This window comes from Zeugodacus cucurbitae, chromosome 6, assembly GCF_028554725.1.
Source record: "Zeugodacus cucurbitae isolate PBARC_wt_2022May chromosome 6, idZeuCucr1.2, whole genome shotgun sequence".
NCBI lineage: Eukaryota > Metazoa > Arthropoda > Insecta > Diptera > Tephritidae > Zeugodacus > Zeugodacus cucurbitae.
In genome coordinates, this window is record NC_071671.1 from 69,852,156 (window position 1) to 69,864,794 (window position 12,639).

At 40.6% G+C, this 12,639-nt stretch overlaps 1 protein-coding gene and 1 long non-coding RNA gene across 3 annotated transcripts in view; one reads left to right on the plus strand and one right to left on the minus strand.

The window, feature by feature from the left end:
- LOC114805374 (uncharacterized) overlaps nucleotides 1–12,639 on the minus strand; it is a 24,599-nt gene continuing 11,960 nt past the window's right edge. Inside the window, exons 2-4 of one of the 2 annotated variants that reach the window (XR_008472004.1) lie at nucleotides 1,709–1,805; nucleotides 1,539–1,639; nucleotides 2–1,340 (exon numbers count right to left, since the gene is read on the minus strand). This is a non-coding gene — a long non-coding RNA (uncharacterized LOC114805374). Of the gene's footprint in view, nucleotides 1,341–1,538; nucleotides 1,806–12,639 lie in introns of both variants that reach the window. The other variant, XR_003753377.2, reaches the window with a different exon arrangement.
- LOC105221477 (trypsin alpha) lies at nucleotides 2,220–3,254 on the plus strand. The gene has a single exon (XM_011198508.3). The coding sequence runs from the start codon at nucleotides 2,317–2,319 to the stop codon at nucleotides 3,235–3,237; it is 921 nt and encodes a 306-aa protein (XP_011196810.1). The 5' UTR covers nucleotides 2,220–2,316; the 3' UTR covers nucleotides 3,238–3,254.

The window sequence follows — 12,639 nt, forward strand, 5'->3', positions numbered from 1 at the left end:
GGTAAAGATTTATTAACAAAATCTAAAACACAGTGAATTCTTTAGCTTTAACATCTTTTCTTAAATATTTATCATTACTTCTGACATGCCATGTCTCTCAAGAGTCCCTTACTGGCGCCCATCTGATCCGTATCAAAGTTTATCGCATTTAAATCGCAACAACACGAGTGCACAGCGCTATGCTTACGTGTTATCTTCCAAATCGGCTCTGTCATCAACTGATATTTGACATTTGTGGCGCTCACGTTGTGGCCGCTACTACCATTCCCCGTTCAGTTGAATTGCAGCTCGCATCGCGTATCTTGCCATCTTGTCAATTCGCGCAATGCATGTAAAGTGCATGTTGCAACTGCCACTCTGCCACTCGCTGTGTCACATCAGCACTAATGTCGCGTCGCGTCGCGCCTGCAACGAACGGTGGCAACTTGTAAATGCCAGAAGCACTATGTCCGCCTTACAAAGAAGTGCAAATAATCACACATATACTCGTACACTCTCTCTCTCACATAAGGTGGCGTAAAAGTAGTTAGTTACCCGATGCCAATTTCTAATTGCCAATTGAAAAGTCGAAACTTGTCGACGCTGTGCCCTCTTCGTGAAACACTGATCTCGGCCAGTGGCCAGCGGACATTTCGACTGTCAAATGTCATGTCGCGTTGCACGCTCGTTGCCACGAAATGTCAAGTCACAGGCACACATTCCTAGCGTAGCGCGCATCCGGCAACGATAGCACTCCAATGGATTAACATGTTTCCAGTGATCCACAAAGAATCGTGCGACGGCCGGTGAGTTGCTAAATTAAACGGAATTCTGCGGGTTTATCAATAGGTGGAGCAAACTAATAGAACTGTTGTTGCAACTGTGACTGGCATGTTTGCTGCAAACTTGCGGCTACTGTGCGCGCTGTCGGCAAGCAAATGAAATGCTTATTCTTCTTCCAACTGCAATGCTGTTTTGGCCCGTTTTTGTGTGTTTGGGCAACAACATATTTTCGTTTCTTTTTCGCCATGTATTACAAGTCGAATCGCCAACTGGAAACCGAACTTAATTACAAGCTCATTCGAGCAACTGCCACTGCTGCCGTTGAATGCCGATGTCGTTCGCCCGTTTTCGATTGCTGTCCGACATTTACAGCTAGCACAAGTGCTGTGTTCCAGTGGTTGTTCTTTCCGTTCACTGTAAGCACAGCAGGACACCCGTTTTTTCGCTTTTCAACATCGCTTCTAAGTTGCTGCTTGGTGTCTGTAGTCCCAACGGAGCGCAGCTGGAGCTTTCCATTCGAACGAGTGGTATGTTCGCCTCCAGCATTTTCACTTAATTACGTTTCCTAATTAATTGTTCTGTAAAAGTTGAGCAATAAAATAATTTAATGTTGTTGTTGTAGTATACATACAAATATTATTAATGATTTTTGTGTTATTGTTATTAGTTTTAAAAGTGTGATACCTATGGTGAAATTCGAAAAGAAATGTATGCTCAAAAAAATTATCGATAAAAAGTTATCTTTTCACTGAGTGAAACATCATCTAGAAAATTACCTAATTCAAAGTTCCTAGAGAGTTATGAGAGAGATCCAACAAATACCGAAATATGGCGGTTCCGAATTATTTTCTCCAGCTGGAAGTTTTTGTGAAGACAGCTGGAATAAAATTTTCATAAAATATATCCATCAAGATGGGGGCCTTCTTTTGATAAACTCCACTTCTACCTCTATATCTCTCATAATCCACAATTTCTCTCGTTCTCTCTTCCAAAAAATCGCCGACTTCAGTTTTGAGCTCTTCTTAAGATACGGAATCAGAAGTCTAAAATTATAAAATTGGATAGATAAGGAGATAACATAACATAAACTTTGGAAGTTCTACATCGTAACTAAAGCTTCATGTGCTCACTGAATAAGTTTGGCGAAAACCTGTTTTCCTTGTCTTTATACATCGAGTAGTGTTCGTCGAATATCATATAACATTTATAACAAAACATTGACAAATTGGTTTGTTTAACTCTACTAACGAACATTTCATTAGATTTATGCTCTTGCTAAAACAAACTTATGAATTTATTGAACTCTTGAATTCTTAATAGCAAGCTATTAACCTAATTAAACGCTTTCTCCTCTTTCTTTGCTTAGATTTGCATACGATTGAATACAATCCAAACAGTCCATAAATACAAAAACAAAATCCATAACATATTAATGAGGTGTAACCGAACCGAACTTACAAAGCATATGAAGACAAACCCGTCTAGGTATCTCAGCAAAAGGTCAACAAAACGCGTGTAGCGAAAACTAAGAAACAGTTCTATTTTACAACGAAGATGAAACGGACGTTAGCGCTTCTCGCTCTGCTCGCTTGCTGTGCCTTCGTTCGCTGTGCGACGGATGCTAATAGCGAAGAAGAGGATGCTGGTTTGGAATTTATAGAAGTGGGAAGTGATACAGCCCCACCAGTCGTAACGCTTATTAATCTCACCAATTCTACTATAATCAGCCAGTTGCCCACCAATGGTAACATCTCTAGTTCCAACCTTTTATTGCCCACCGATCATCGTATTGTTGGCGGTCGCCAGATCTCGATCAGCGAAGCACCCTGGCAGGCGGCTGTAATACAGGCAAATACTTTCGTTTGTGGTGGTTCTGTTATCAGCGCATCATGGGTACTAACCGCCGCGCATTGCGTCTACGGGAATGTCAGTAAAAGGCATGCGGTACGCGTAGGCTCTGACAATTTCAAACAAGGCGGTCAGTTGCGCATTATCGATCGCGTCACATATCATGGTAGTTACAATCCTAAATCTTCGGTTAATGATATCGCCTTGTTGCGTACAGGTCGACCATTTAATTTAAATGGAAATGTGCAAGCCGCCCGTCTGCCGACATACGATCACGAGCCAAATTCGTATTTTATCAGTGGCTGGGGTACACTAGCCGAGGGTAGCGCACGTCCCACGAAATATTTGCGTGGAGTTAATGTTTTCCCGGTGACTAAAAGGACGTGTACAACTTCATACCGTGGTGTAAGTCAAGTTACCGATAGACAGTTATGTGCTTATGCGCCAAAACAGGATAGCTGTCAGGGCGATTCGGGTGGCGCTCTGACAAGTCAAGGCACACAGTATGGTATTGTATCCTTTGGTTATGGCTGCGCTCGCTCCAATTTTCCTGGTGTTTACACCAGGGTGTTCAGTTATCGCACCTGGATTATGGCAGTAACGAAATCATTGAAGCCAAATAATTAATGTATTAATGTGCAAGAGTTATACGAGTAATTAGCAAATCAATTGAAATATTTTATAAATAATAAAAAATAAATTATTTAATGTGAAGACTACTTTTTTATTTACTGCAAAGGTAAAAGACAAACTATTTGAGAAATTATTTTTTCCTTGCTTCTGCGATCTAGGTATATTAGTTTACAAATACCAGAAAAGAAACGACCCCTTACAATTTTTGAATGAAGTCGGCGTATTCGTTGAAATACACCAGGAAATAATTGATATTTGATTCCGATTCATGTCATATTGAACCCTTTAAAACTGATCCTGTAACATAGTCCTGTGAAGAGAAGATATGTTCAGCCTTCTAAGAGGAGAAATGAGATCAATTACTAACCGGTGCCTTTTCAATCTAATAATTATAAATCTCCAAATTTATCCTTACAACCAAGGTCTGCAGTCACACAACCACATCGTAATGGTGATAGCCTGAGGCAAGATAGGCGTTAAAAATAAAAATTCTTGTGAAGATCATCATCATTTGAAAGAATAAAAGTTGTTTTTTATTAACCGGCAGTCACAGCCACATAAGCTGTCAACACATTAAGTGCTGCGCCAGAGACAAAATCGCATCTATAACCGTACGCACGTAAAAAGTTATGCGAGAATATGTTTGCGCATTAAATCGCACTCGTCGCACATTTGTGGTGGATAGTGCTCGTTAGCGGACACGACATTGATTTGCAGTAATGAGCTAGAAAATCCCACAATTCCACGCTTCACTTGGCATGCCACAAAAAGCCGCATTGACGATTGGAGGAACGTGGATCACACAGCTGATCGCAGTGGATCGGATCAGGTTGACTCGCTATTAGCTGCTACAGCCATTTTAGCATTGTGGCGCATATTTTTGGCGCGTCTGACCAAATCCATGCATTTATGACGAGTCGACGGGATCGTTACGCTGCATTTGGTTGCGATTTATGCGGCTGTTAAAACTCATTTTGGTTAGGCCGTTGGACAAAGTGGTCGGCGTGAAGTTGTTGCCACGAAAATCACCAAGGCGGGGCGAAACCAGACAATTAGCGGCCGGCTTATAAATTAAATTCATGGCTGTATGCATGCGACAGTTTGTCGAAGGTGTTTGGCGAAAATGAAGCATACGCCTTGTAAACGCAATCCACCGTTCGCATGGCGCTAAAAAGTCGTTAATCGTAGCTGTCAGCCGGCACGATTTGATGGCTGTGGCATTTGCCAGAGTTCTCAATTAACCGAACGAAAACTCTGGTCAATTGCAAATTCTTTTCCATGAGAAATTTAATTAACTGAACGCATTCATTGCCATTGCTGTCTGCCAAACTGTCTGAAAATGTTGCCATTGCATTAAGTGGAAATTCAAAGCGATTGCAAATTGTACTTTCAAGTGCATCAGTAGGTGATTAATACAACAAACATTTCCATTCCTAAGTTAGCAGTGGTTCAATGAATGCTTACAAATTCCCTACTTATTTATGTATGCGAAATAATTTGTTGCAAAAATTCCTTACTCATCCTAATGGGACTATGTTGCCCGAGCTTTGCTTGAAACTTGTTTCTTTCATTTGAATATTTCTGCATTATATTACTCCTTGATCGTTTCGTTAAACTCGTGTGTACCGCTCAACGCCAGCTGTCAAGTGCCTCTTAATGCCAACTTCTACATAAAGACCTCGTCTTCTTACTTCTGCACTTTGTGGAATGAAAGAAAGAAGATAATTCAACAGTTTCAACCGCCACAACTGGATATGTACTTGAAAAGTTTATGCTGATTACATGACTTAAAGGCCCTTAAGTATGAAAACAAATGAATTTAAAGCTTTAATTCCTTTAGTTGGACTAAAAAGTTGTTAAAGCAAAGAAGAGCTAGAATTCAGAGGACCAAGAGAATGATTTTCAATGAAAAGTCTTAAGCGTAAACCTTTTTCGGTTCATTGAAAGATGTTGGGTAGTTAGAGACCTATATATGTGTACATTGATTCTTGATACTCCTTGTCAAAATAATATATTTAAATCAGCATATCAGCTGACAGAAAACTAGAAGTTTTTTATCGATTTCGCTATCTTCCGATAGATAACATTTACAGTGAGTTCTAGATTATGTAATTGTGACAAGCGTTTTGCAACTGTCATTTCTGACAGTTTGTCAGGTTTCAACAACGACTTGCAACGGTATCCAATGTCGATATTCCAATATTCTCCACCCTTCACATTCTCATATTACAACACACACATTAATAAATCAGGCCACCCAAAATGTCAAAGAGCTCCGTCGCCTGCGCCAATTTTCAAAAGGAAATGACATTCTAGCCAAGACAGGCGAACGGACGGGCGAACCGTTTCGCACTAACTGACTGAATAGTTGGTTGAGTGACTGACAAATTGCTGAAATTTCAAATGTTTGTGTTTTTACCGGCCGCCGGGCGCGTGTTGAGCAGATCCCAGCCGGACGGCGGTTGTGGCATGTACTCGTGCACAGTGAGTTCACCAAAATTGCGCTGCCGCCGTTGCATTCACTGTCAGGAGCGATTACTTTTGACAAACTGTGTTGTCAAGCGTGGTTGAGAGCTAGCTCAAAGGCAAAATTACTGCAAGCAAATAAACTATAAGGCAATAAAACAACAAATACACAGTTTCGTAAAAAAAACTATTTTGAATAATGACAACAACGCCGTCGAAGCACAAAATCTGTATATTACAACAAAAACATACATAGTGGCATAACAATAATCCCGTAACCCGAAAAAAGGAATTACAAAAATGCAAAGCTAGAAGCGTGCAACTGCGGACAAGTTGTTATTATGCAGCTACCGGCTGCGTCTGCGATTACGTTTCAACCGAGTTGTATCATGTACGCCTCAAGTACTGCGCGTACATTGCCTGGTGGCAGTGCCTTTGAAAAATGTTGCAAATTAACACGACAACAGACAATGTTTTATGGCTTGAGTGGGAAGCCGCTTGCGCAGACAAATCTTCTGCTGCAATTTGTCATTTGGGTATGTAAATATGTAGAGAAGATGAAGAAAATGCTAGAGATTTTATAGAGAAGAACAACCGACCGACTCCAAGTCCTAGATGGGCACAATTAATTGGTTCTCTAAATCCAACTTTCGACAGCAAGAAACAATCCTTTTTTAGTAAACTAGAGCTTGAGGTACTCCAATCTGTGGGTAATGAATGGATTTCTTGTATTTAGGGTTCTAGATGCAGTCACGCATTGGCTGATGACTGAAAAAACCTAGCGAAGTAACCCTCCAAAAGTTGTCAAAATTCCATACAAGCACGGAACTCCGTGAACGCCCAGAAATTGATTAAAATTGAAGATCGTATTGAACGAAGCGCTTATGGACATTGCAATACATCGTCTCTCAGTTCATTAGAACGTACTCTCCGAATTCGACACCAGCAATTTTTTAACTATTTTGAAGCAAAAGATCAATCGTTCTGCAAAAATGGTATCGAAAAGTTGCATAACCGTTATAATCGGCAGTTGACTCACGATGGCATCTACATATGTTTACCGTTTTACTATTCCCACGAAAACCTATTAAATAATATTAAATATCACTTCTCTAACTGCTCTAACCTTAGCAGCCCAGTTGCCACGCATTATTGTTGATATCCACACATTAACAAACACTACCAGTATCTACACATCCTGTAAGCATACACAGTTTTCTTTAATTCCTTTCAGTTCGCAACAGAATAAACGTGGTCAATCACGTGTTGTAATGTCGGAAATGATTTACAGATCAAGATCAAACATTGAGTAAATTTATGCGATAAGTACTTGCAACAATTGTGTACACGTACGACAACAACATGGAAACTATACAACATTTTGCAAGACCAACAAAAACACATGCAACGGGATACAACAAAAACGACATTAAAACAGAAAAAAATAATAATAATAAATGGGTCACGAACTGGGTATCGATCCGTGGATCGATCGAAACGCCGATATCGGTCCATCGGGCCGGGCAGCGATCGCACGAAACACAATCGTTGGCGTTGATATGTGATCGCAGCAACGGCGATCAGCATTGGTACAAATTAAATGGCACCTCACGCTTGGCATGCCACAAAAAATATGGACACCATACACAAGCAGCGATGTTTATCGCGCTGCACAAAAAATGCTTACACAAAATATTGTACACCCATGTCCAACTGTCCATGCATCTGTCGGGCTGTCTGCTAAGCCGTTGCTGCGGGTATATATTTCGGACGATATCTATTCACAATCTATGTCGTACTTTTGTACTTGTTCGTATGTGCCTTAATCATGCTCATGTTAGCTAAGCGGCGTTAGTATAAGCTGGCCACTTTCTATGGTGATTGCGTGCACTACGATCATTAGGGAAGAGACAGTAAATCTTTGCAAGATACATATGTGTGTTGAAAGTGTGCTGGAAAGACACATTACATCCTTCCACTTGCATGTGGGTCGCAGCAGACGAAGATACGCATTAGAGGATTACCAACTTTTTCCAAGAGTGCTTGAATCAGAACCTTCAAACCTTCTAGATATCTTGAAAAATTAAATATTATATAAATAATATACAAGAGAAGACAGTAGTAATGGGAACATCAAAGTGCTTTGTGGTTTCTTCTAAAGGAACTGGTTTTAATTGTGTCCGTTTGATACTCACAGCAGGCCTACAGTTTTCTCAGCGGACTCTTGTACGACGCCATATAGATGCCTAGCGATCATCTCTGAGCGATCCAACTTTGAGCTGAATTCCAGCGATTCTAAAAGCTTTTCACCTGATTTCCACATAAACTCTTCTGAATGCTTTGAGTGGTCAGTCTACCACTTTCTCAACGAATGATTCCTTGGCTTGAAACAAGACTGATACGCTGAAGCAAAATAAAGACCAACGTTCAAAGCAGCATATTTCAACTCTAATGAACCATTAGTGAAGAATTCTTATTTATTTTGCAGAATCACACATTACAAAATATGTCACATGACCTTACATACTCACATGCATACATCAAACAATCCATTGACATGCAATCCATCAATGAGCTTGCCAATCTTGCTGATTGGTAGACGCACTGTTGTTGTTCAAACCGCTTGACAGTGCAGCTGCATCAAAGTACATAAATACACGTAGTGAGACGCTTATGGAGCCAACATTAAGTTACGTAACTGTTGGAAGTGTGGGCGTGAATGACAGCACATCTACAGACTGGCAAGCATTTCAAAAGTGAAACGTCATCGCTCATAATCGCTGCTCTACATTCCTGCTTAATTAGTCACAAAGCCGACTAAGACTGTTCAGCAGCAACAATAAGCCGTCAAAGCATGAAATGACACGTCACCGCTGAGCTATTGACTGTTGTCTTCGCTTACATGTACCTAACTTTGTTGTCATATAATAGCTGAAGTTGTCAAATTGTCGCACTGCAACTGAAAGCCAGCAACAGCGCACTTCTATGTGATAGCACGCACATTGGCCCCCACTGCGATCTCTCGCCTCGCTGTTCTTCTGGGCAGCGCAACGTGCCTTCACTCAGCTACTTTGTTGACAAACACGACGAGTATGCCTTGTTACAGCGGCTATGCACTCGTATTCTCTGGAGATGCATGTCAAATGCTTCAGCAGTGCATGTCAACCAACCCATTATGGTGAAAATATTTTAACAAATTCTCTTCTTGGAAATCACAAGTGACGTTCACTAACACTCGAACTAATGTTGTACGTTGTCTAATAGTACTAAAGCTTAGCCGATTCTTGTTAGTTGCATGGTCGATTTAATTACACAACGAAATCATGTCTACAACTTTGTCAAAGTATACTCTTGATAAAGCAGACTTTCGTTTGGGTTTAGCAATTGTTTTCCGTTGATGATAACTAAAGGTCTTTCTGGAAGGTTAAAAATATTAACATTATATTTTTAATTGGTTAGCATAGTAAATTTTGATGGTTGTTAGAAAAACAAAAGAATCTGACCTCCTTTGGTATTTCGAAATCATTTTAGATGCACATAGCTTTTGGTATGAAGTTGTTTAGGCACTAGCACACCAAATAGAGGTTATCCCGTTTAAAACTAGGTTAGGTTGGGTCAAGGGGTAGATCTTCGCAACTGTAGAGAGTCTTACTTAGGCGACTGTCCCTTCTAACACCCAAATACTCTTGACAGATCACCAAGATCCCTATGGTTCGACAAAGCGCTTGGACAATATTGTAAAGTTCTTAAGTCGCCTAAACCCAGTCACTTTGCTGGGTTCGCCGAAAATGTGCCTACCGAGGTGTTTTAGCCTAAGCTGGAGAATATTGGACATTGAAGGAGAAAGTGCTTGGATGATTCAACTTCGCCTTCCTTCAAGCATCTTTGGTAGCTAGCGTCTGGTTTGATCCCTAACCTCACCGCATGTGTACATTGGACAATGACCAGTAAGCATACCATGATTGCGGCGAAATGAGTCTTCCTAAGCGACATCAGTCAGAAAGACATCGCTACTGCACAGGTTCTGATTGTTTTCCAGCGTTGAAAACTCAATATGTATGAACCCTGGTTTATACCAATAGTTGTTGAGTTTATATATGAATTCAGCTTTTGACAGTGAGGAAATCGGAAACTTCAAGGTCAAGATTTTTGAAGATATTAGTTCTTATTTGAGAATATTAAAGTTTGCTTTGAGCATGGTATAATCTAAGCTTTGGTTATAAGCTAAGCCACATGCTAACTGGGACAACAAAGTGTTTGCGAAAGTAAATCAGATCTCTCAACAAATCGTCCGTTTAATCTCATCCGCTATTTCTAATATCAAATTCCATTTTAAAGTGTCCGTACTTATAGTATTATCAAATTTATCGGTTATACTTCTAATAAAAATGTGTTACATCGCACATCTGCAGAGACATTGATCCCATGGCATTTGAAGTGGCACTCGAAGTATTCATCGTGGCTGACAATTAACGCGCCATATTCAAGCGGCAAACTTGAAAACAAAAAAAAACAATCCCAAAATCAAATCATGCGCCATAATTAAAACCATTTTTTCCGCTGAATTAAGAAATTCCAACCTTAAGTGGACCGTGCGAGCGTATACAATTTTCACAGCCCCGGTATCGCCCGGCATTCAAACAACCGTTTGATCGATAGATCATCGGAGCAGCGATGGAGTATCGATTTGTACGTCAAGTGTTTGTGGTTTGGTAATTTTCGCGTGTGAACGTACATACATATTGACGCAAAGCGATTTTTGGCGCAACTAATTGTCACATAATCGCATTAATTAAAAGCGAAAAAGTGTCTCTGCTGCCACTTTTCTGCAAAATATGAAACGCACTAGCGTTACTTGTGGCTTTTTGCCGGCAACTTGCCTTTGCGGTTGCACTCAACAAATATAGAAACAACAAACACACTCAATCGGAAACACGCACAAGCGCACAGGCGCACTTTGCTGATCAGTCGGTTGACCATAAATTCACTGGTGGCTGGCTGTGTGCTATTGTATGTCTGTTGTGTTAGCGATTGATATCGTTATTTGTTGCTAATTAGTACTAATCACACAGACAGACACACAGCCAGATCGACAGCCCGTTTGTTCTGCTCACCGCCGATCGGTCGGTGATTGGTAAGTGCGGCTTGTGGTATGCTTTGCAGTAAGCGCGCATGCGCATAATCCTTCCTATTTGCTCTCACGCACCCGCTCACGCATGCCGGCACGCACACACCTCTGCCCATTTATGGCCACCGCCGAAGAGTTGTGTGCATCCGCGGCGCGCAACATGACCATAATAAATTTTGCAGCAGCTGTGCCGATCAGATCCGCAGCCAGTGCAGTGAAGCGCAGCGCTGCAATGTTGCAATGAATGACTTCATAAACGGCATTTCTTCGACGATGCTGCACGCCACCTCTTCATTTAACGCTTCCCCTGGCCTTTAGCCTCAAGCGTTCATATTTCTTTCCAGTATTTCATATATATATTGAATGCACCTATCGCGTCTGCAGACATACATATGTACACATCAGCAACAAATTTATCGGCCGACTGCCGCTCAGGCAAGACTTCACTTCACATTCTTATTCACGATTAGTTTTTTGACTGCGACGACTTTAGTTCAGACTCTGTCATGGCTCTATGCAACAATTTGTTTGCGCCCAAGTTTGGAAGTGCGAAAATCGACTACACTCAAAAAACTTAACGAATCGAAAATGGCAAATGCGTTTTTATCGAATCACTTTTATCCAATCATTTATTACGTTTATCTTTTGATTTGTGTGGAATTTCGCATTTTTTGCGCCACTGCAATCTTTAATTACGCGTCGGTGTTTCTTTCTATAGCGATTTGTGGGTTAAATTTGACGCATTATTTGTAACACCATCAAGCGAAGCGGGGATTTGAAAACGCGCCAATGAGCAAAACCTAGTCTACCAAAGCGTGATTGATAACTCTCGGTAATGAGTTATGATAAAATTTATATTGGAATGCAGTTCAGAGTCTCGGAAAGGAATATAAAGTTGAAAATTAATTAAACGGATTACAATAATTAGGATTAAAGAAGCTTATGACCAGGTAAGTCTAATGTAGCTTAGATCAAAAGGCTGTTATTTTAAACGCTTTTTAATTGGATCTCAAAGGTATTTTCGATAGAATTTCATTTGTTAAACAGTAAAGACCAGTATCTTATTTGCTAGGAAGAGGAGGTTATCTCGGATTGCAAAGCGTCCAGGAAAGCGACCCCGAAATGGTGGCTAAACTCTCAAAATGCAATCAAAATATAAGCTGGTATAGTCTTTTGACCCATGACATGCACTTTTGCAGTAGCTAACTGAGACCTTCAAATGTCCTGAGACAAGACAATATGCACAGAGCGACGAATTCCCCACTTTTTTTCGTCGCTTATGGGGAACCTAAACTAAATCCTGTCCACAGCCTGGTCAAGATCTGAAGTGGTTCATATAAAGAGTTAAAGTAAAAATTGGAACAGACACTCATCCAAATATAACAAGAAAATAGGTCGTTTTATATAAGACTTATTGGCTTTTGGTGCACCCTATACAATCAGTGACAATTTATGTGCATTTATATGCTCCGTCAAACCACTCCCTCAGCTCCAATGAATGCGCTTAGTGTCACCAGCAGCTGAGTGTATGCGTGCAGCGGCTTATCGCGCTGCATTTTAAAACAGAAATATACTAAAGTAGAGCAAATCAACGACTCAAACGAGGAAAATGCCTTTAATTGGCGCATACAAACGCACCATTTCATACACTCATATACAGACAGACGCACAGACAGCCGCAACAACAATAATATTACATTAACGCAGTAGGAGTAAACTAGTGACTTCATTTGCTGCATGAGCCAACACTCTTCAAGTAACGTTATCGATTAGCGACTTGGTGTATACTATACATACGTTTA